The 24,349-nt window shown below is 41.3% G+C and overlaps 1 protein-coding gene across 1 annotated transcript in view; it reads right to left on the minus strand.

The window, feature by feature from the left end:
- The window catches only part of grk6 (G protein-coupled receptor kinase 6), a 65,463-nt gene that overhangs the window by 30,243 nt on the left and 10,871 nt on the right, over positions 1-24,349 (minus strand). The window contains exons 2-4 of the mRNA XM_054730937.2: positions 20,346-20,441; positions 6,292-6,404; positions 3,642-3,719 (exon numbers count right to left, since the gene is read on the minus strand). Coding sequence (XP_054586912.2) covers positions 3,642-3,719; positions 6,292-6,404; positions 20,346-20,441 — 287 coding nt within the window. The remainder of the gene's footprint in view (positions 1-3,641; positions 3,720-6,291; positions 6,405-20,345; positions 20,442-24,349) is intronic.

Below are 24,349 nucleotides of genomic sequence, written 5' to 3' on the forward strand. Positions count from 1 at the left end.
TGCCTGCAGCGTTTTCTTTTGCACAGACAAATCTGGAGAAATCAGCTGAGGGCAGGAAGGCTAATTATGATCAGAAAGCCTCACATTCTGAACTCAATGTGGGTGATGAGGCCTGGTTCTGCATCTTTACTCCTAATTCCGGTCACAAGAAAGTCACCTCTGGTAAACTAGCTAAGAAACTTTAGCCGAAGTGGTCAGGTCCATACGTAACAACTGAAAAACTCTCTCCGGTTGTGTATCAGCTCAAGACCACTGAAGGAAACAAAGATCCAGTCCATAAGTGGGTCCACAGGAACCAGATCAAATCGCACAAGGTTTCCACTCATTTGGATGATATTACAACCCATAACTCTGATGGCCAAAATCGAATCGACTCAAAAGGGGGGTGAATTTTCTGTCCGCTCTCACTTAGTTTTCTGTTTCAAGTCTCACAAGTTCTGTTGTGTGTATGTGTGTGCGTGGTTTGAATTAATGTCTAAATGTAACATACAGACTTGGTTGAGTCTGCTGTGGTTATGCTGTGGGTTTTCTATGGATATATGACTGAGTTCATAGCAGTTAACAGTGAGTAAGTCCACTGACTGTTTTGTTAGCTCCAAATTAAATTATCTTTTATTTTTCAATTTCTAGTGATTTTGATCATTTTTGCAAATTTTAAACATTTTGGAACTGATTTGAGTCCATTTTATGCTTCGTTTCATCTACTAATCTCTGATTCCCACTGTGGTATATTCACATATAGGTTTCATTACTAACAACACTGATTTACATTTTAGTGTGTAGTGTAGTGTAAAAATAAACAATAATGAACAAGAGTCTGCTTATAGACCTGCAGAAAGAGAGAAGAAGAAAAAAAAGGGACAACAACAATACATCAGGAGCAAGCTATCACTGCGACAACTTGATGGAGAAATATAAAATCAACATTGTTTAACTGAATAATCACACGATAATAAATCACAGTGCATCAAGTGCCAACCACAGCCTTAAGACCTGTGTTGAACGTGCCCAAGTCCATACTTATGAGAGCACCATGTGAGCACCTGTGTGTCACCGACCTGAGGAGAGCTGGACCGCAGTAACAAAAGGTTACCATAGTAACGCTGCTGGTTTCCAGAGACCATCTGGATGATCCAGACGAGGACTGGGAGGATGCCATGTGATCGATGAAACCAAAATAAAGTCTTTGAAGTGAACTTATAAAAACTCATCTTTTTAAGAGGGTCAGCTTGCAGAACCGATGGCTGACATATACCTTTATGCCCTACATGTTTTATTTGATCTTGTCTGCCTGAAGAACATCAGCTCTATATACCGGTCGATCTACGTTCCTACCCTCACCTATAGTCATGAGCTTTGGGTAGTGACCAAAAGAACAAGATTGTGGATACAAGCGGCCGAAATGAGTTTTCTCAGAAGAGTGGCTGGGCTCTCCCTTAGAGATAGGGTGAGAAGCTCAGTCATCCGGGAGGGGCTCGGAGTAGATTTGCTGCTCCTCCACATCGAGAGGAGCCAGTTGAGGTGGCTCGGGCATCTGGTCAGGATGCCTCCTGGACGCCTCCCTAGTGAGGTTTTCCGGGCACATCCAACTGGGGGGAGATCTAATGGTAGACCCAGGACACGGTGGAGGGACTATGTCTCTCACCTGGCCAGGGAACACCTTGGGATTCCCCCAGAGGAGCTGGCCCAAGTGGCTGGGGAGAGGGAAGTCTGGGCCTCTCGCCTTAGGCTACTGCCCCCGCGACCCGACTCTGGATAAGCAGATGAAAACGGATGGATGGATGGATGGACGGACGGACGGACAGATGGATGGATATATATAATTATATTCTCTCCCAGTTTTTAGTTTCAAGTTTGAGCAAAACTGGATAATCTGAGATGATGTAAAACTTGGTTTAATCTGATCGAATCGACTGTGATGGTTGGGGTTTTATTTCAGATCCTTTCAGACTTTTGATTTTCTTTCTGCTTTTGTTCAAAAATCTGGTTTTCAGTTCATATTCATTGTGTTCTAAAACAAACAAAAGATCAAAGTAAAAGTAAAATTATTGATGCAGGGAAGACATAACATGGTTATAAACATATTAATATCTAATTATATCAAATACAAACACATTAAACATATTCTAGTTGGTAAAATATATTAAAGATGTTATACGAATGTGCAGAAATAAATCATTTTATTCTGCCTGAGGATTTTGGTGGATTTTCTAATCATGTTTTATTGTATTTTATTACCGTAAATCCTCTAATACAAGCCCGGGCCTGTATTTGACTCGAGCTCATCAAGCTCCAGGCCTTTATTGGAAGGAGGACCAGAATTAGAGGCAGGCCTCAATTTCTATTTGAGCAAAATGAACTAATGATACTGGAGTTTTTGACAATTAAAATTGTGCCCACATTTTCAAAGTTAAACACATTTCTTTTAACAACGGTAGTTTCTGCTTCAGCCCTCTCCCCCCTCCCCCTGCGCAGCGGCCGCAAACTCACTGATGCGCCTGCAGCCTCTCAGAGTTCCTGCTGCTCTAAACATTAAAATAATTATTTCATTTTCTGTTCCTCACTTCTGATTACCTTCAAAGGTGTCTGTTTGTTGCAACCACCAGGTACAAAAACTAACTTGTTTTTATTTGACTATTTTTCTGTCCTGCCTGTTTATTATCTTCCTGCATCTCCTCTCAATCCTAAAGAAAAACTGCTACCTGGGTTCATATATATTCACCTTATGAGTTACCTTTGAACTGCAGTTCTAAAAGATCTACCGACCGCAAAAACACTGGTGTGCTCCTGGCCACATCAGTGAGGTGCGTCACCGAGGACAAAACAGGTGATGCTCTCCGATCCACAGCAGCGAAACGCATCAGGCACAAATAAAAGAATAAAAGACAGAAAACATAAAAGGAAATGAGCCGACATGAACGATCGCGTGTTAAATTAGTTTTTGAGGTGGCGACACCTGATTATGTTACTGTGGCCATGCTCAGGACGCAGATGTCTGGAGCGCGTCCACAATCACAGCTTTGCATGTGCAAGCTGGTTAAGGTGAGGATGGGGGTGAGGGGAAGGTTAAATTGCAAGAGGGTAAAGGTCACAATTTGGTTAAATGTCCGTTTTACGGCGGGTGTCAGTACCGACGCTCTGGCACAGCGCGTTGCCTCCCGACACGCAGGAGCTTGTCACCTGCTGACAGCAGGCTGCTGTCTTTTCCGAGGACTGCATCTTGCCGGTCATTATCACGTGACAGCGACTAGTCGATGACAGGCATAACAAGTCACTACAGTGAAGTTGACTAGTTCATACAACCCCTGCTACTGCTCCCCAGAATGTTCTGCAGCATAATCAGCACGTTCTCTTTGAACTTGATATCAAATTTTCGCCTCCTCCTCGTCTCCGCACGGTTAAAGTTACCCTCGCGGTCTATCACTGGTAAATCAAAAGTGAGACGGATGACACAACCGCCCCCCTGTGGTACTTGCTTGTTACCACATTCCACCCGGCCACAATAAAAAACCGGCCATTATTCACCTCTGCCGACTCCGACACCGGCCAAAATGTGATACCCGGCCGTTAATTGAATACAGGCCAATATTAGAGGATTTACGGTATATTCAGTTATTTTAGAGACCTGAGTCAGTGGCTACCTTTGGGTTGAAGTATTTATTGATGAGTTCGTGACCGCAGTCCTTCCTCCTCTCGTCTGGAGTCACCTCGTACTCTGCCTGAAACAGAAAAGTAAACAAATAAATAAATAAACAAACCACTTGCTGGTGATGAAATATTAGTGTTTCCACCAGAGAAATGACTGTCGTGTTGAACGAAGGAGGAAACGTTTTTTGATCTATAATTTCTTTGGCGTAAATAAAAAAGAACTGTTGGCATTTTGAACAAAAATGTGGAAAAACAAGGAGGCTATAATGTTTTTGCCTGAAGAAATACTTCACCAAAACTCCCAGAAAGGAATTTTTCCATGAACACCTAAAGCTGGCTCTTGGATATCTTATCATTTTTAATCTTTAAACTTTGCTTTCAGACCCTCTGAAAGCACTGGTTCGCTCTGATATCTACCTTAATGCGTAACAGAGCCACTCTACCTCCAGAAACCTCAGCTAACCTCAGAAATGGAGAAAAATTTTTAAATAATTGTGTCAACTACTGGATGGACCGTTGTAAAACTGTACAAACATTTTGGTCCTGAAAGGATGAAAGATAAACGCGATGAGTCACCTCCAGCATCAACAGAAGGTTCGTTTGGGCAATTTTTGTTAATGACTTAAAACCTGAGTCGTGTGTGTGTGTGTGTGTGTGTGTGTGTGTGTGTGTGTGTGTGTGTGTGTGTGTGTGTGTGTGTGTGTGTGTGTGTGTGTGTGTGTGACAACTTTCCACTATAAGAGGAAGTAAGCGTCCTATAAAGGGGCAGAACGCTGAGTCAGCAGTTCTACGTGAAAACGAGGACCTCCTAAAACCGTGTGAAGGTCAGGGAGGGTCTACATTTGGGTTCAGGGTCCGAGCCGGACTCTGGTATCAGGTTTGGTTCCTACAGCCTGGGAGGTCCAAGAGGATGAGTCTCTGACGCAGTCGGACGTTTCCAGTTCCTGCGTTTTAATAAACAGACATTAAGCTCAACTTCCTCGTGATCTCTGCAGGCTTCCAGTGATTCATGCAGGTGATTCAGGATCATTTAACTTCCTGTGTCAAAAAGATAAACACCAGAAGGCTTTACTCTCGACCGCATGGCGTTTGTAATGGTTTGAGAGCGAGGTGTTTTTTATTCTAAAACATAAAGTTTATTATTCAAAATGTCACCCTCAGGAGGTAAAGATGTCCACCAGGAGCTCGTGGAGACAAAAGCTGAACAAGCATCAGAGATGTTGTTCTAACTCGAGCCAGGCTTTTTGGTGGGCTGCTGGGAAATTCATATTTAGAGGGAAGTGTTTCAAAAATCTTTTTAAATAACTTTTCATGGCAGAATTTTAAACTGAAACAAAAAAGAAACGATTGATTCAAAGATGTTTTGGTCAAATATGAAAATTTTACTCTTGATGAAATTCAATCTGTTTGTCTTAAGAGTTTCTGTGATGAACGCCTCGCTGTGGTGGCCATCTTTAACCAGGTGTAGACGGTCATCACTGATTCAATGCTTCATTAGACCCGACCAGTGGGATATCAGAACACAGGCAAAAACATTATGACCCTTACTTTGGAAGTAGTCAATAAGGAATAACATCAACAAGCACAATCACAAAACAAATGCTAAAAACAAAACGAATGCTAAAAACAAAACGAATGCTAAAAACAAAACAAATGCTAAAAACAAAACAAATGCTAAAAACAAAACAAATGCTAAAAACAAAATGAATGCTAAAAACAAAACAAATGCTAAAAACAAAACAAATGCTAAAAACAAAATGAATGCTAAAAACTAAACAAATGCTAAAAACAAATCTAAACGAATGCTAAAAACAAAACAAATGCTAAAAACAATATGAATGCTAAAAACAAAACAAATGCTAGAAACAAAATGAATGCTAAAAACAAATCTAAACGAATGCTAAAAACAAAACAAATGCTAAAAACAAAATGAATGCTAAAAACAAAACAAATGCTAGAAACAAAATGAATGCTAAAAACAAAACAAATGCTAAAAACAAAACAAATGCTAGAAACAAAATGAATGCTAAAAACAAAACAAATGCTAGAAACAAAATGAATGCTAAAAAGAAAACAAATGCTAAAAACAAAACTAAACGAATGCTAAAACAGCAACAAGTCATAACAAAAAGCCACCAAATTACATAAATACATCCCATGGGGCCAAAAACAGAAACAGAAAAACTCAGAGACGACCCCAAAGAAACACAAAAAACCCCACAAAAAATGGAACTAAAATTGTTTTAAAACAACTAAAAGGCAAAATAAACTATTTTATTTAAAATTCAACAGTTTGAGTGTGTGTGTGTGTGTGTGTGTGTGTGTGTGTGTGTGTGTGTGTGTGTGTGTGTGTGTGTGTGTGTGTCATTCACATGTCCAAGGTGGATGTGTGTCTCATGTGAAGCGTCTCCTCTTTCATAAAGTCTTTCTGTCCTACTACTTCTTCCTCTGCACCAGATAAGGTGGGAACACCACGGGAAACACATTTCTGTCACACTAACCCTCTGTTTTTGTTTTATTAGGAAAGAGGAGCATTCCACGGAAACTAAAGACACAGTTTAACGTTCCCGATGCTCCCCATGATTGTGATCTTGTTTTAAAACAGAAAAATGCTCCCAGAGCACACTGAGGAACTCTTCTCACCACGGCGTCCAGGAACTTCACACAGCGCCTCAGCTCGGGCTGGGTCTCACAGAACTGTCGGAAGAGTAACCGTCCGATGGGCTGCCGCTCACACAGGCTGCCGTAGTCCTTCTCTACACAAACAGAAACAATAACCAGCTCAGTGAAGAACGTCGCCGGAAAAATACAAAATACACCAACTTTACTTTGAAAGAGCCAAAGCACTGTCTGCCTGCCTGTCTGTTTTCTAGATAAAATATCTCTAAGCTATACCTCGGGTCGGTCATATTTAGACTTTTTGATTGAGAGGATAAATAGCTGAAGAGTTTGATGTAAATACATAAATACAAGCTGAGATTTTGGAGAATGACGGGCGTTTGAAGTGTAAGACACATTCTAGCTCTACGAGCTCTAGATCCTGGAGAGAATATAGATGGAAGAATTTAGTAACACACCCCCATAGAAAAAATAAACAGACTAAAGAGGTACAGCAATGTTGGAGGGGCTGTGGAGACATCAATGTAAAAGCCCTACATGTGTTCTGGTCATGTGACCAGTTACACCCCTTTTGGTCTGAAGTTATTGGGTCCATAGAGGAGCTCCTTCAATGTGTACTCCCCAGGGATCCTCGGGTGCTATGTCCTGGCCTGATTCCAGACATCTTCATCTTTAAAATAATGACTGTGAAGAAAGCCGTCACCAGGAACTGGCTAAACCAAACCCAGCAGGAATAAATCAATGGAAGCAGATTGTGACTGAAAAATGGAAGAGCTGACTTTTAGGCTGAGACTCCAAATGGACCCCATGATAGTTGATACCACTGAATTTTGTTTTTGTTACTGTTAATGACCTTTTATTCTTTACTGTGTTTGTGTATAAATAATAAATAAAAAGTAATTTTTTAAAAAAGTGTCATGAAAAGAGTAAAAACTGACTTTGATAATTTCCGATGCATTCTGATGCCAGTATCGGTCGACAATATCGGACATCCCTAAAAAACTAAATATTAGACTTAGTCAGGAACATTCGAGGGCAGAATTGTGCAACTAAATGAGAACTTGATCTGGAGGGGTTTTCAAAGTTGTCATGGAGGGGGCATGGCCTAAACAATGTACTGAAACCAGCCTGTGGGGGGTTCTGTTGTAGCTTTAACGTTCACGTTACATTCCACTTTTCTTACATGTATGACCATAACAGGACACTACTGTGCGTAATGGAGGAGACTCTTCATATTAGAGGGAGCCCAACATCAACAAACCCAGACGGATGTTTTCTGGAATATAACTTATTAAAGAATTATCTCATATTTAGCAGGAAAAGTTTTATAACCTTTGTAATATTTCTGAGCCTCGTGTCATTTACCTTATATGGTCAACTGCCCACTTCCTAAAGGTTAGCTTCAATCCACGACCCTAACTTTTAAAACACGTGAAAATGTTGTGTATCGTCATTTTTTGCTCATGCTAGTATCACACTTTTTGCTAAATAAATCAATAATTCTTCTGTAAGTAATCAAGAAGCTAAGTGCTAATATCTATGTATATCTATGCAAATGCATTATTGTGAGTTCATCTGTTTAGAGATTGAATAATCTATACGACCCACAAGGATTCTGATTGCCCACGCTGGAAACCAAGACAGAAGACCGTATTATGTCTGCTGTGACCACTTGGCACACGTCACCCCAGTCCAACACCTTATGAAAGGACGGCAGAGACAAAAAGATTTTTATGCTCTGATGAAAGCTGCAAAGAGCCACAAGAAACAAAGACAACAGTGTTTCGCAGAAAGAGACGAGAGGACGGAAACAATTCATTTCATTATAAAAACATGATGATTTATCCACTGAGGTTAACGCTGATGCATATTTTACAATCCCTTACAAGTTGATTTATCACATGCATGGGTTTACACACAAAAAACACAGAAGTTTTTTTTACGTATGCAACGATTTAAATCAGAGCTAAAATGACCTTCAACAACAAAACAGAATATCAACACACCTAGTTAAAATCATAACTGACAGATTGTAGTTTTTCCGTATAAAAAATATGGTTTTCATCAGAAATAGTTTTGGAGTTCCCCAGGGCTTTGTGTTTGGATCACTACTTTTCATTTTTCTATAATTTTTTTCAGTGCAATTAAAAGCTTTCATAAACTTCCTTTAGTATGCAGATGACACTCTGCAGTATTTCTCGTTATTTTTCAGCCTAAAACATCTTGGTTAACTTAATAAACAGACAAACCTGTTAAACCCTGATAAAAGCTGGTTTGGACTGTAAACCTTACTGAAGGAAATCCCCCTTTTGTTGTTTTCCACACCACAGGAACTGCATGTGGTTTAGTAAATGACTCCTTTTAGGGCCTTTCTTTTTTAAAACTCAGAGTAGGTGCTATTACTTAACTGTACAAGACAAGCATGTTGTAATGTGTAAACATAGTATTGCCTGTGAACTTTGATTTTTTTATTGTTTTACTGTCAAAGTTTGTGTTAAAAGTGACTGAGGTGGCCCAGAACCATTCAATAAACTGGTCTGGGCGTCTGGAGACGTCCCATGATGCACCTGAGCACCTCTCTATGCATTTATGCCATTATTTGCATGTTAATTAAAACCTTTTGTTTTATTTTTGTTGCATTTAGAGAGCTAAATCATTTTGCAAATGCAGCTCAAAGGGACTGCTGGTCTTCTCGTCATTCTTTCTGTTATTAAAAAAATGCTAAATAAATAAAACTGATGTGGTTTGAAAAGAGGCTGATCCATTGCTGAAAAAAATTCCAATATCTTGGAAAGTAATCAAAAGCTGGCTCTTACAAGTCAAACAGAAGATAAACAATCACCGAATGTTTAAAGGATTTTAATCATCCTGACACGAGTCCTACTGCATTTTAAAGGTTTATGTAACACAGGTGGTCGTTTTATGTCATCCATTCAGCTGTGCTTCAAGACCAAAACCAAACACGAAGGAAAGAACGATTTGCATTTGAGACTCAGAGGGATGCAAAGCAGCTAAAGATATTTCACTTTCAAATGTGATGTATAAGAACAGGAAAGATTATGCAAAGAAAAGAAACTAATCTGCTAAACCTTTTACAAGCATCTGTGAGACTCACTTCAGACAACCTTTGTAATCCTGGATCACAGGATGGGCAGAAAATAGCATTTATAATGAAATGCGCTCCCAGGGATTTTTGACCCTAATGGCCATCCGTTGGTAAGATTGTACTCAAAACACAAAAATACAGCTTGCTTGCGGAGATTAAGGTACGTACTGCCCTCTATTGCCTGGGAAAATACACTCGGTCACTTTAAAGCCTCCAGATGGAACATCAGGATTAGTACCTTCATCAGAAACCTGCAATATCCAGTCCTAAACATGCCCGCTGCCCCCTGGTGGGGGATCTGCAGGTGGAAAGGGCCAATTTTATGTATTACTGTTACTGTTAGACAACAAAAATTATTACAATTATTGGCTGATAAATGGTTCAGCTTCATTATTATTTATTATTTCAGGCTGTAGAGGTTTAAATCATGAACTTAATCCAACGGAAAAACAAAAACTAAACAAAAAAATTATTGGGGAACTTTAAATAAAAAGATAAGTTTTATTAGTATTTGCTATGATATTGATATTATCCTTTTAAATTATTAGGACTACACAATGCTCTCAATTAACAAGTTTTTTTATCAAACAGAATTAAACATTATTGGTGAATTTCATTCATAAAAAGGAACAGATTTCCATCTGCAGCTCTTCCTGCTTGTTGCATTAAGTGAATATAATTTGGGTGGATCATCCTTTCGATTGCTTTCCCGTCGAGTCATTTCCTGTCAATGATCCGGTGACTTATGGCGACCCAGCGTTCTGTTAGGTTCTGCTCGGTTTTATTGAGTTCTTCTGCTCCAGTTATTGCCACTACATCCACGCTGTTCCCCTGTCTTTACCCTAGTAATGATTTCCTTTCTCTCTGATGTTCCTCCTACACTGCGGCAGAAAGTGGACAGAAAGGTCGATGTGAAGCGAAGCAAAGACGAAGGCAAAACGGAGCAACAAAGAAGTTCTGTGAGGAACAAAGGAAGTAAAACGGAAAGGCAAAGAGAGCTGAATACCTGAAAGGTTAACAAGAAAAATTTGAGTGACTCTAATTAACATTTCTAATTACTGTTTAAATTCCAGAAATGTTCCTTTTTGTCTCTAAAAGACTGAAAATTAGCTTCATTACAGTTCATAAAGCGGCCTGGTGGGTCCCACAACGGCTCCTCATGCGTGAAATATGACATTCCCGGCACTGGGAGCGTATTATAATCTGGATGTGGCTCAGTGGGCTTTCTCAATAGATCAGTGGAGGTGTGATGTAGAAGAGAAAGGAGCCCTGTGATTGGACCAGCTAAATGCTAACTAACACACGGAGTTAAAACAAAGAGGCTTTTGTCCGAGCACCTGTTGGCTCTGAGAGCCTCACCATGAAAACGTAACGCCACATCTGACTTCCTGAGTTTGGAACAAGCATCTTCGTTTAAATAATGATAAGGAACAAAAGTCTATGCAGGGTTTCCCTTACATAGGCGTAGCCGTGGCGGCTCGCCACGCCGACAAGATCCCAAGTTTTTGTTTGTTTCCCGAAAAAGCAGCGGGAACTACCATGTTGTCGCTTGTGATCACAGCCGGCGGCAGCAAGGAGGAGCAGGCAGGTCAAGGTGAAGTTACAGCATAAGTTACTGAGTTTAAAATTAGAAAGGTAGCAGTGGATATAATGCTTTTTGGTTTACTGTTTCAACAGCATTAAGATAAACGAGTGTTGACGATCTTGACAGGGTTTCCTCCAGTGCTTATTAGGCCAGGTTTTCCTCCCCCACCAGGCTAAGCACCACTTATTCATGTAAAATTTATTTATTTTTTCATGTCTGACTTTAACCGCATCTAATACTGTATTACGATGTGAGCGCAACAGCGACAACTTAAGATCGATGTGTGAGCAGCCTGAGAGGTCAGGTGTTTTCATCTGAACCCTTAAAACCTCCAGCAGGCTACGCTGCACTATTGGCGTGTTAGCGTGTGGCGCTAACAACTTAGCGACGTGACATGTCTCGAAGAAAGCGTAAAAACACGTCGGACACTTCGTCTGAAGCAGAAAATAACGCTTCTTCTTAAGCAGAGCACGACGTCGCCTCGGCTCGTTCACGGCCGAGCCGGACTGAGCTCGATAACATTGACCCAGCACAGCCACTGGGTCGTTGGAGCTGCCGCGTGACTGCCTGATGGAAAACCAGCAGGTTTCATCAGACTCGTAAAGTTTCTTGTTTTTGCTGGGGACCCCCTGTATTTTACCGCTCCCTCCTGCAGTCTTCCCCTATTAACATTTAAAATGATTCTGTAAACTCCGTGTATCAATAGAAACAATCTCTGCCTCTGCCAGCTGCAGTAAATGTAGTCTCCAAATAATAAATAAGAGGTGCATTCATCTGTGTATCTCCATAGTGATATGTTCAGCACCAGAACAGTGAAGCAAATAAACAGATTCCTGAATTTGTAGGTAATTTTATTTATTAGGTGCATCTAACCTGTTCTATTTTTCTCTGAAATGAGATCAAAACAGTGGTTCTATGGGTTGTCTCCTCTCTGCACTAGAAAATTCTACTTTGTTTAGAGACGTGTCACAATCCCCCCACCCCCACCCACCCCACCCCCACCCCCACCCAGTGTTGAGAGTAATGCGGTACAAAAGTAATTAATTACTGTAATGCATTGCTTTTTGTTGTAATGTGGTAATGTAAGGCATTACAGGGAAAGAAAATGGTAATATTTACTCGGTACAATTGTCAGTAACGCGGTAATTACAATGCATTTTTAAACCCAGAATCAAGATGTGTTCCTTAAAAATTCAAATTGCGGGAAACCCGAAGAAAGATCCAGTATCTGCATATATTACGTCATTTATGGACTCAGCTTTGCGGGCAGAGAGGACGCCGCGGTAACGGCTCAGCTCTGCACGCGGCCGCTGTAACAAATCGCTCCACTAAAACAAAATAATTCACTTGCGATCGTTCATATCAGCACATATTCTCTGGTATTTTGTGCTTTTCTGACGTGCTTTGCCTCAGCTGAGTTCATAATCTGTGCCCCGGTGATTTCAACTCATTACTGCTGGAGCGCCGCGCATGTGAAGATCCCTTTGGCTGATCGTTAGAAAGTAGGAAGTCTAGGAAACAGTTTTTTCTGGAAGACGGAGAAAACATGCAGCATGCAGGAAGGTTAGAGAGAGAAAGGGCAAGAAATTATTCAAATAAAATCAAGAAAACAAAACAAAGCGCTTGAAAAGAAAAAAGTAGGTAGATTTATCCCCAATACACATTTTTACCAGTGAAAAGCAATAATATATAAGCATTTAATATTTATACATGTGATAGAATCAGATCACCCCAGAAGTCAGTCCCACATCCAGGGCCGTATCAAGGCATTTGGGGACCAAGGCAAATATAGGCTTGGAGCCCCCACCACCTCACTCCCTGCTCAGTTAATATAAGACGGCAGCGTGCTGAGAGTACAGATTGTTGTTGCATTTATGTAATAAACAGTCATTTTAAAGCACTGTTATTATATCTGACTGTTTATAACAGCAATCCTAGCTCAGACACCACATCACCTTACACATATATGTCATGAGCTCACTGAGCGTCACATGACCAGATTCATATTGAAGTTGTATCGGTGAAAGTAACTTAAAGTAATGCAAAAGTAGTGTAATGCCATACATTTTAAAATCAGTAATATTGTTATGTAATTAATTACTTTAAAATGAGGGTAACAAGTAATAAATAATGCATTACAGTTTTGAAGTAACTTGCCCAACACTGCCCCTGCCCCGCCGGCCCCACCGCCACAGCTGGAAAAATTCCTAGGGGAAACACTGCTATGGGTGTTAGAGAATCAGTTACTGTGACAACCACAAACCGTGATGATGAGCAATGAACAGGTTAATGTCTCTGTGTTAGCTAAGACGTTCATTTAAAATGCTGAGCTACATTTATGACACTAAATTATTATTTAAAGTCACCAAAGATCACAAATATGAGGCATTAACTGAAATTAGTTGTTCTTCAGGAAATTGCAATGTTGTAAAAATAAAAAAGAGAAGAAGACAGGACGAGACTGGACAAAAGGAGATCAGAGAAGAAGACAGAAGGAGACTGGAGAAAAGCAGCAGAGAAGAAGACAGGAGGGGGAACTGGACTCAAGTGGTGAGAGTATGAGAATAGATACTATTTTGTAAATATGTTTTGTGTCATGGGTGTGTCTATGGCAATTAAAGGATATTATTTTCACGCTGCAATTGGCTAATTAAATAAAAACAAAGTTGTAGTAGTATTTTTGTTGTTTAGTAGCAGTAATGTGCAATTAGCTGTCCACTGCATTTTTTGTTTTCTTGAGCCCCACCTTGAAATGACCAGGACCCCCCATTGTTCCCCCCAATAAAAATTGTCTGGAGCCGCCACTGGCAGGAAGTGAATTCACGGAAACCTGAGAATCCAAGATAATCCTTAGACAACTCAAGTGGACCTAAAAGCACCCAGCAGGATTATTTTATTTCAGATGATCAAACGAGTATTTTAATAAAAATTCAGTTTGTCTCCTAACATTTCCACAGTTACGCTGATGATACACAACTGTACATCTCTGTGACGCCTGCTGATGACACACGGCCAATGGACACACTTTTTAATTGCATTTTTGACATCAAATCCTGGATGGCAGGAAACTTTCTCCAGCTCAACCAGGACAAAACTGAAGTTTTAGTTATCGGTCCTGAGGCCCAGAGAGAGAAGCTTTTACCAAAATTACAATCATTGTCTCTTAATCCATCTTCACAAGTGAAGAACCTCGGTGTCATCTTTGACTCTGAGCTGACTTTTATCCATCATATTAAAAATATCACCAAAATAGGTTTTTATCATCTGAAGAACATCGCCAGAGTCCGCCCCATTCTCTCTCGGGCCAATACGAAGACGCTGATGCATGCTTTTATCACCAGTAGAATGGACTACTGCAATGCCCTGCTTTCTGGTCTGCCTAAAAAGAGGATTTCAGGTTTACAACTATTACAAACTCAGCAGCACGTGTCCTGACGAAGACCAGGCGGCGGGAGCACATTACTCCAGTTTTAGAATCACTACATTGGCTCCCCGTATGTTTCAGGATCGATTTCAAAATACTTTTAACGGTGTCTTAATGGTCTTGGGCCTTCTTATCTTTCAGAACTGCTTTTACCGTATGAACCCACGCGGTCTCTGCGCTCCTCTGGCAGCCTCCTCCTTGTCATCCCTTAAGTTAGGACGCATATTCACGGCAAGGCGTCTTTCCAGTACTACGGTCCTCGCCTCTGGATCGAGCTGCCAGGGGACCTCAGGGCTGCTGAGCACGTTCATGTTTTTAGAAACAGGCTCAAGACTCATCTTTTTAGCTTAGCTTTTAACTGAGTACTCTCACTTTTTAAATTAATTAATTAATTACTTAATTTATTTATTTGATCTATTTATTTTATTTATTTAATGTATTATTTCTTTATACGTGCTTTTTAAACAGTTTTTTACCTTGATTTATGATCAACATTATTTTAATAGCTATATAACTTGTTATATTACAATTCTAATTTTAGCACTTTGGATTTTATATTTTAACCTGAATTTAACCTTTTTCCAGTGTTTCCTCTGTGGGAGCCCTCTGCCCCGGCGGCGGTGGTCGGCTGTGGCGGCCTGGGTGCTTTCCATGTGTGCCTGGGTGGTGGTCGGGGTCTCTGCCCTCCCCTCCCTGGGTGCCCGATGTCAGTGCCTCGGCTGCTGCTGTGGATCTGCTGCTTTCAGGGCGGATGGCTCCCCTGATGGTGTTTCCTTATCCTTATCTTAGCTGGTCTGGCTCATCTGATCTCAACCAATCATGTTTTTTTTTTACCATGGGGAAGTGTGTGTGTGTGTGTGTGTGTGTGTGTGTGTGTGTGTGTGTGTGTGTGTGTGTGTGTGTGTCGGTGGAGGAGTGTTGTGAAGGGTTTTTTGTTGTCAGACTGTTCTTAAAATTCTGGGGATGGGAGGGAATGTGGGCATGCGGGGCCTTTTTAATTTGTGAAGCACTTTGAGTTGCATGTATTGCAGGATTAAGTGCTATATAAATAAAGCTGATTGATTGATTGATAACAGACGGCTGAAGCAGACGAGCACGCGAGGCGGGTTTCCTGCATGTGTCTGAAGATCAGTAAGCAGGATGTTCAATGAAAACAGCTAAATCTTCCAGCTCTGCTGTCGCTGATGTCCTTTAACTTTTCACTCAACATTTCGTGCTCCTGAAGCTCCGGTTCCAGTCGTGTTTCATTCAGAACCATCAGAGCTAATCAGAGTTGGACCCCCAGGCTCAGGCGAGTCTTCGCAGCGGGAGAAAACCCGTATGACGGCAGGAAAAGAACGTCGTTGTGAAACACAGAAAAGTTGTGTGTTGCCTTCAGCCTGACGAATATTATAATGTGATGTAATGATATTCAGGAAGTGAGGAGAACAGAGAAAGTTTCCTGTGAGCTACGGCTCTCATTCAGACACATCAGAGTTTTTTTTTGTTTGGCGTGTTCGTGCATCCGTAACTTCTGCCTCGTGGTGTTTGCAAAACCATTCAAACCAGTTTTCAGCATATGAATGGCACCACTGTAGGCAAAAAAAAAAACATGATTAAAAAATGTGGTGTTTACTTGATGTTTAAAAAATATAGACTTAACTAGAAAGCCTCAAAGTCTCAGAGCGGCTTACCCTTGAAAGGTTGAATATGGAACAATTTAATAAAAAGCCATATTTTGTAAAAATAATATGTCCACGGGGCGCTTAGAGGTGTGCAGAATGAAGGTACAGTATTTCTTTTAAAAGCTATTTTTTATTTTAAAAATAATGAAATATTTATTTTGAGGGGCACAACACTGGGTTCATGTTCACATCTACCAGCCGATAGCGGGCACCGGTGCAGGTTGCCAAAACGATTAATAGTCCACTCAGAGAGGCGGGCACTGTGGAAAATGGCGGTCTGTGTAATTCAAGCAGCTGCTTCTGAGCCCAGAAGATGTTCTAGCGTTGTAAAATAAACCTATTAGTAGAAATAAGTCCTAACTCTGTACGATTCATCACTGGACTGGCTGGTCACTTCACTTATCGGCAGCAAACCTGGTATCCCGATGGTTGGAAACCTTGTTCTACGGTTGCAGCGACAGCCTCCACAGACTAGATGTCGGTATGGTGTTCATGTTCCATATTAAACCTTTAATATTTACACAGTTAAGAAGAAATTATTTCTTGGTTTGTAGCAGACAACTGGAACTTTGGTTGTTTTGTGCTAATTAGCAGCAGAAAAATGTCAACAATCACATGGAACTGATTCTAACTCATTTAAATAAATTAAATGCATTTTTAACTCATTTAAATTTTATCTATTTTAATCTATACCAAAGTTTTATTACAAATTAATTAAATATTTGTTTAATTATTTAGAAAATTTACCTAATGTCCTCACTCACTATCAGTTTTAATCACATCTAGACACAAAGTGATTACACATGCTTGATTTGTTGTGAGAAATGTGGACAGACAGTGCTGCTATAAAAGTAGAGAAGAGCTGCTACAGAGGTCCAAACAACAAGTCAGACAATATCCCATCACAGTTCATCCAATAGAAAATAACAGAGGTGGATGTTTTGGCAGCATCGCCGTTGTGTTTTGCCCTCATTCTGTAGTCTTTACTCATGTCAACTCCTTAAAACTCCACGGACGCATGCGAGTTTAGCCTTTAGATCTGGAGGAAGTGACAAAGCAGATTGTGACAAACGTGTTTTAATAATTATTTTTCATCAGTTCTCTCAGCTTCCATCTGGCTCGTGTTCAAGGTAGGAAGCCATGACTGCTAAAAATAAACATTTTAGCAAATTAGACTAACCGCACCACAGAAAACCTTTTATTTTTCCACTGTTCTCATTCGAGCGCCGTCTCTCCGGCCCCTCTCTGCAGCTTGAGGCAAAAAAGTTTTATCACAGGTCACAATCTGTCTCGTCTTCCTCCTCTTCCTCCTGACAATGAGCTGTGTGTTTGCTCTGAGCGTACGCTACAGCCCGAATGAAACGACACCTCAACACAAAAACACCATAAATGAACGTATGAATGGGAGCTCGTAATAAGTCTCATCATACTCACATCACATGCTGCTTCGAGACACAACACTGGCAGGTACTGTGGTACTTCTCATGAACTTTGACCTACCAACAATGGAGCTGGCAGCTGTTCTCGTGTTCTAAATCTATAAAAACTTCAGTTCCCCAAAGTGAATCATCATCTTTTCTAGATCGTCTGCTGAGCTGAATTTGTGTCTTTGATTCATTTAATTTACCAAATTTCTTAAAATTTGAGTTCAAACCTCCTCCAAAATTATATTTAGCACTTAAATCTCCCAACAAACGAGCCCTAAAGTATAAAAAAACGTGCGACGTAGATCTATCACGCTATTCTAATCCTAGTTTCACCGTCTGTTTTCTATCAAAAGCTAATACAGGAGATAGGTGTAGGAGGCTATTTTCATGTTCAGCCTGCATGAAACACTCAGAGTGACCCGATAGAATCCGAAATAATCATCAAAACCTGGTTTTTCAGTGTTCCGCACCTTCAAAGAGTCACCCCATGTAGCCTGAACCTCTGAGGTTTGTGACATGGAACTTTATCCTGCTGGAAGTAGCATCAGAAGATGGGTCCATGTGAGCATAAAGGGATGGACGTGGTCGGCAACAAGACTCGAGTAGGCTGTGGTGTTAAAGGCAGGCTCAGATGGTACTGAGGGGTCCAGAGTGGGACAAGAACATCTCCTGTTCAGGTTCTTGTTCCTAGCTGACAGGAGGGACACCTGGTGTGGTCTTCTTCTGCTGGGGTCCATCTGGAGCAGCTAGTGTGCATCTGCAGACCAGGAACTTGTGCTGATCTCAGCTACTGTATTCTTTGTATTGCGTAGAACCAGTCTAACCATTCTCTATAGACCCCAGAAAGGGTTGTCGGTTCAAATCCCAGCAGACCAGCAGCTTCTGAAAGCAACCACATTCAAAATCCCTTAAATCTCCGTTCTGATGCTTCGTTTGAATAAATGCTACCATCTGATTGGATGATTAGATATATGAGCCTGTAAACATGAGCCATCTGTTAGATCTGCAATTAAAGATGAGAAAACCTTCTCAGTGGTGGAGTGTCAGCCCTGGCACTGGGAGATCGGGGTTCAAATCCCAGTCATACCAAAGACTTTAAAAATGGGACCGTTTTAGTGACATCTAGTGGCGCAACTTTTGAATTGCAATTAACAGAATAAACTTCCATGCAGCTACCTCCAGGTGCTCTATTCTAGCTAAAAGCTCGCTTCTTTGCCCTAAAAACACATTTTGTGTTTACTTTGTCACTAAATTTCCAACCATATATGTTTTTATCTTGAGTAAATAAATCTAATATTAGCTCAATGGACACAGTGTCAGCAGTTTTCCATTTAAGTGGAATTTAATGGAATAAAGTTTAGTATTTTATAACTTTATCTGCATTAATGCGTTTTATAACAAAACATGCTTGTGGCAACATTCATAGATTAGACAAACTCTTTCCCAACATTCAGGCGTCTAAGATCATAAATGTTAAATCTAGAAACCACCGCAGAGGAAGAAACATTCACATTTACTTCAACCCTCAAAACTTAACCTGGCATCAGAATCTGGTTTCCATTCAGAATTTCGATGCTCTAATCTGTAATCTGGTGTTGAAAAACAAAGTAACTTTACTGCATATTTAAAAGAGCACAAGCAGAGGTCTGCTTCCTCTTTCTGCACAGCCCACAGTTTCCTCTGTGTGGTGTCACTTTAGCAAGATGAGCTGCTTCTGTCTTCAGAGACTGTTTGGGCTGACGTCTGAATGGGTTTGGTCCTCCGGTCCACGTAAGGACAGGTTATCGCCGATGGTGATGACGGTTTTTCCGTCTTACGGTCGGTCGTCTGTTCGACACCTCCTCTGGTGTCACCAGTGAACTCGTAGTGAGACGTAACTGTGGTGACTTATAATGGACTAGAGAACGTTCAGCGATTCTCACGTTTTCTGCAAAACGTCCAAGTCTCTCTGAGTAAGAACAAGTTAAGCTTTAACCACTAGACACTACAGGCAGGTGAGTTAGTAACTAGTTTAAGCTGGTTTCACATCAAAAGCATCAGTTTAACAGCCTATTATCATCTTGTAAACACAGCTGTATTCACACATAATCAGCTGAATCAGCAGTTTTAACCTGTTTTTAAACACTGCAGGTGTGAGTACCAGGCCCGTCTGCTGTCCTTTTGTTCATCTGCTTTTATTCAGGTCTTTTTCGTTTGATGACAAATAACAGCTATGCTAACAGTTAGCAATGCTAATAGCTGAAACACGATTTACCTCGGTGAAAACGCCGGTTCTCCGTTACACGTCTTCAAAAGTCTTTTTTATTTATCTACAAGTCAAAGCTGAGAGCCTTTGGGGTCGTTTGGCCTGAAAGTGAGTTAAACAACAGTTAACCAGTTACCCGGTGATCTGTAGGTGGTACGAGCCAACCTGTATTTATTATTCCTAGTATAAAGTGACTCAGCTGGTGTGTAAATCCAGCACTCATCAGACATGAGACGGGGGACACCCTGGACAGGTCTTCAGTCACAGGGACACGCAGAGACCGAGTCTCCAGTTAAACTGACTTGCATGTTTTTTTTTTAATCTGTGGGGCGAAACTGGAGAAAACCCATGCAAGCATCAGGACGCCATCCAAAATCCATGCAAAAAGACCACAGCTGGGATTCAAACCTGCAACCTTCCAGGTCCGTTATATTAGGATTAGCCAGTAAATACTTCAGCCTTTTAATCTAGATATTTAAACATGATTATTTCATGTCTCAGCGGTAATGAGAGCTCCTTTCACACGAGCCAGTTCCCTGGTTTTTCCCACTGCTCCTGAAGGGGTTCGTTCAGACCCGGCCAGGTCACTGAGGACCAAACCTGTCTCCGACGTGGAAAGGTGCTTACCTGTGGTCTGTCGGAGCTCCTCACACAAGCTGATGTGTGGAAACTGAAGCATCTGCTTCCATTTTTTGCTCTTTCCTTTTCTGTTCCCGCCACCTCCTGCAGGAAAAAGGTCAATTATTTTTCCTTGAGCTTCATTAAACTCAAAGTAAAAACTGTCACATAAAAATGTAACCCTGAAGGAAGTCATTACTTCTAGTGTCTTTGTAATAAAAATATCCCAGATGTAGCAAAACTCAGCGAGTTTGTTGTGAAGTGCGATCCCAGCCGTCCCCTCCAGTCCGTGGGAGATTCGACGGATTAGCTGCTTTTTGTTTTGTGGAGCTGCATCAGACTGTGACCCGTTTTTGAATCAATCTGACTGGTTTTTGCTCCTTTAGTGTTAAAGAGAAATAATCTACACTAATGTTTTCATCTAGTCAAATGACAATTTGTTTCTGCAAGCCTGTGAAATAAGAGCTTCAGTTTAAACTTCAGGCGGGTTTCTAACTTCAAACACGATGAGAACTCGGAGAAGAAGAGCAGAGCGATGAGAGAAACCAGAGGAAGTTCCTGTCGTTTCTGCTCCGGCTGCATTTCTGGTGCACGTTCATTCAGCTCAAAGCAACAATCAGGACAAGAGCCGACACGACGCTCACTCAGCTGCATCAGTATCAAGTCTCTGCAGGCTCCTTCTGTTCTGGTGAATCATGACGGAAACCAGTCTGGACTTCACTTTTCCTTCTCAGCTTGTTTTTCCGGTTTATTCTCGGTTGAATTCGCATCATTTTCCTTCGTGTCCTGCAGCAAGTCTATGAGCACACCAATATATATATAATACAATCAATTTCAAAGGGTTTATGTTTAATATCTGTGGAGTGAAGCATAATTTGGAGTTGAAACTGGAAAAAAAAAAAAAGATTAATGGTTCAGATCGGGACAAAAAACTTGACCCCAAGCTAAAACCCACAGAAACGCGTAGCCTGGGAGATGAAACTCAGGGACAAAATGTCTAAAAATCACACATAAAAGCACTAAGCATCAGGTCCAGGTTCTGACCAGGACCAAACTGATCAGATCATTATGACACTTTCTACAAAAACGCTCTTACGTTCTCTTCACTTTGAGTGGCAGAATGAGGGCAAAACACACAGAAGGTGTGTGATGTTGTTTTATCGCGACCCTGCAAATCTTGTTCCAGCCAGTTAAAGACGTCTGCAAGGGTGCTCTTAAAGCGACCGGCATCGACCATGAAAACTTGGAGCCATAAACCCCTGAGCAGGGAGAGTCTGTCTACGGTGGCATCCAGAAAGGTGAGGCGCACCGCAACTAGGCGACATAGGAAGTGGGCCAGCAGTCGCAGACCACTACTGTGCTAAAGACTGCCTAGTCAGGACCTGAGTTTGAGTCATTTGTGATGCTGCCACCAATGAGTTGAGCAGTGATGAGTCAAGGCGATACCTCCATCGCTCAAGATATAGAACATAGTACCCAGGGCAAAATAGTGCCCTTATTGCCACAGCATCCCAGTGTGCTTCCTGCTAAGAAGAAAGCTAAACTCTGAGTGACTGTTTTACCTAATCTAGATTATGACTTTGTTCCATAATGAAACAGCTCTGATCATTGTTTTAAACCAGGAAGAAGCATCCCTCCATCTGCTTCACCTGCTCTCTTTTCACCCACGCTGCTTGGCTTCAGCGGTGATCCAGATCCAAACTGGATCAGCAGCCCTCAGCTGAAGTTTTTACTGATAACAGAAAGTTGTTTTGAACTCCTGAGCAGGATTTGTTATTCAAATACTACGAGACAGCTGCCGGGTGGCAGAGAAAATCAATCATTGTCATAGATACACTGCAAACAAGATGTTTGGTGTGTGTCCAGGAAACGATGATAAAATCAGAGACGCTGAGGGATGAATGATGCCCGCTGTTGGCATTAGTGGGATGTAAGAGAAGACAAACGGGATAAAAGCAAGACACTGAAACACAGATTCTACACAAAATGACATAATTCCAACATCAGAGTTTGGTTTCTAAACCCTTCTGACAGGTTTGACTTCGGTGACCAGGTGACTTCGTTTGTTTACCTGCATGGATATACAATCTACTCCCTTCACCTTTGGGCCAAAGGTCTAAAACGCCTCTGCTCATTTATTTCCATGTATCTGATGAGATTCAGATGTTTGGATCAAAGAGCTCCAAGGTCTTTGTTCCAATATAACATGTAAATATGAATGGAAACGATGGTTAGGACTCTAACTAGCAACCTTGAAATAAAAACTCCACCCAAACACCCATCAACGCAGGCATCTATGCATACATCCATAATTTATGGGGCGACGGTGGCACAGAAGGTTGCAGGTTCGAGCCCCGCTCAGTCTGTCGCAGTCGTTGTGTCCTTGGGCAAGACACTTAACTCATCTTGCCTGCTGGTGGTGGTCGGAGGGACCGATGGCGCCAGTGCTCAGCAGCCTCGCCTCTGTCAGTGCGCCCCAGGGCAGCTGTGGCTACAAAGTAGCTCATCACCACCGGGGTGTGAATGACTGATTGTGTTGTAAAGCGCCTTGGGGGGTTCCAGGACTCTAGAAGGCACTACATCAAATGCAGGCCATCCATCATTTATGCATCCATCCATCCATCCATCCATCGATCATCTATGCATCCATCCATCCATTCATCTATGCATCCATCCATCATCTATGCATCCATCCATCGATCATCTATGCATCCATCCATCCATTCATCTATGCATCCATCCATCATCTATGCATCCATCCATCATCTATGCATCCATCCATCATTTATGCATCCATCCATCATCTATGCATCCATCCATCATTTATGCATCCATCCATCCATCATCTATGCATCCATCCATTCATCATCTATGCATCCATCCATCCAGCCATCCATCCATCATCTATGCATCCATCCATCCATTCATCTATGCATGCATCCATCATCTATGCATCCATCCATTCATCATCTATGCATCCATCCGTCCATCCATCATTTATGCATCCATCCAGCCATCCATCCATCATCTATGCATGCATCCATCATCTATGCATCCATCCATTCATCTATGCATCCATCCATCATTTATGCATCCATCCATCCATCCATCCATCATCTATGCATCCATCCATCCATCATTTATGCATCCATTCATCCATCCATACATCCATCATTTATGCATCCATTCATCCATCCATCCATCTATACATCCATCATGTATGCATCCAGCCATCCATCATTCATCCTCTATACATCCATCATGTATGCATCCATCCATTCATCTATGCATCCATCCATCATTTATGCATCCATCCATCCATCCATCCATCATCTATGCATCCATCCATCCATCCATCATTTATGCATCCATTCATCCATCCATACATCCATCATTTATGCATCCATTCATCCATCCATCCATCTATACATCCATCATGTATGCATCCAGCCATCCATCATTCATCCTCTATACATCCATCATGTATGCATCCAGCCATCCATCATTCATCCTCTATACATCCATCATCTATGCATCCATCCATCCATCATCTATGCATCCATCATCCATCATCTCTTTTTTTATTATTATCTTTATTTGGAATGAACATATATCAATAAACAAGACAAGATGTAAATGACATAGGAACATCGTCATTCCAGTTTTGTTTTTTCCCCCCTCCTTTCCCCCTCCCCAATTGAATCCAAGATGAGTAGTGGACGGCAAGAGCATCCCATCCCTCATAGAGGAGTATCAAGGAGAGTCCCTTACTATCTAAACTACTGAAAAGTGACTGTGATCGAGAGGGGAACCTGTAATAGTTAAAGGGTGAAACACATTTATATGGAACAGTAAACATAACCAAGAACAGAGGGGTTGCCTGTGCTGCTGCCAAAAAAGGAAATGAAATTACTAGGTTACAAAAAGTTGCTTAACAGCTGAATCACATAAAGTCTGCTCTTGAGGGGGAAATGAATAAGATCCACTTGTTCCAGATTTCATAGAGTTTGGTC

Source organism: Nothobranchius furzeri, chromosome 10 (assembly GCF_043380555.1).
Source record: "Nothobranchius furzeri strain GRZ-AD chromosome 10, NfurGRZ-RIMD1, whole genome shotgun sequence".
NCBI classification, from domain to species: Eukaryota; Metazoa; Chordata; class Actinopteri; order Cyprinodontiformes; family Nothobranchiidae; genus Nothobranchius; species Nothobranchius furzeri.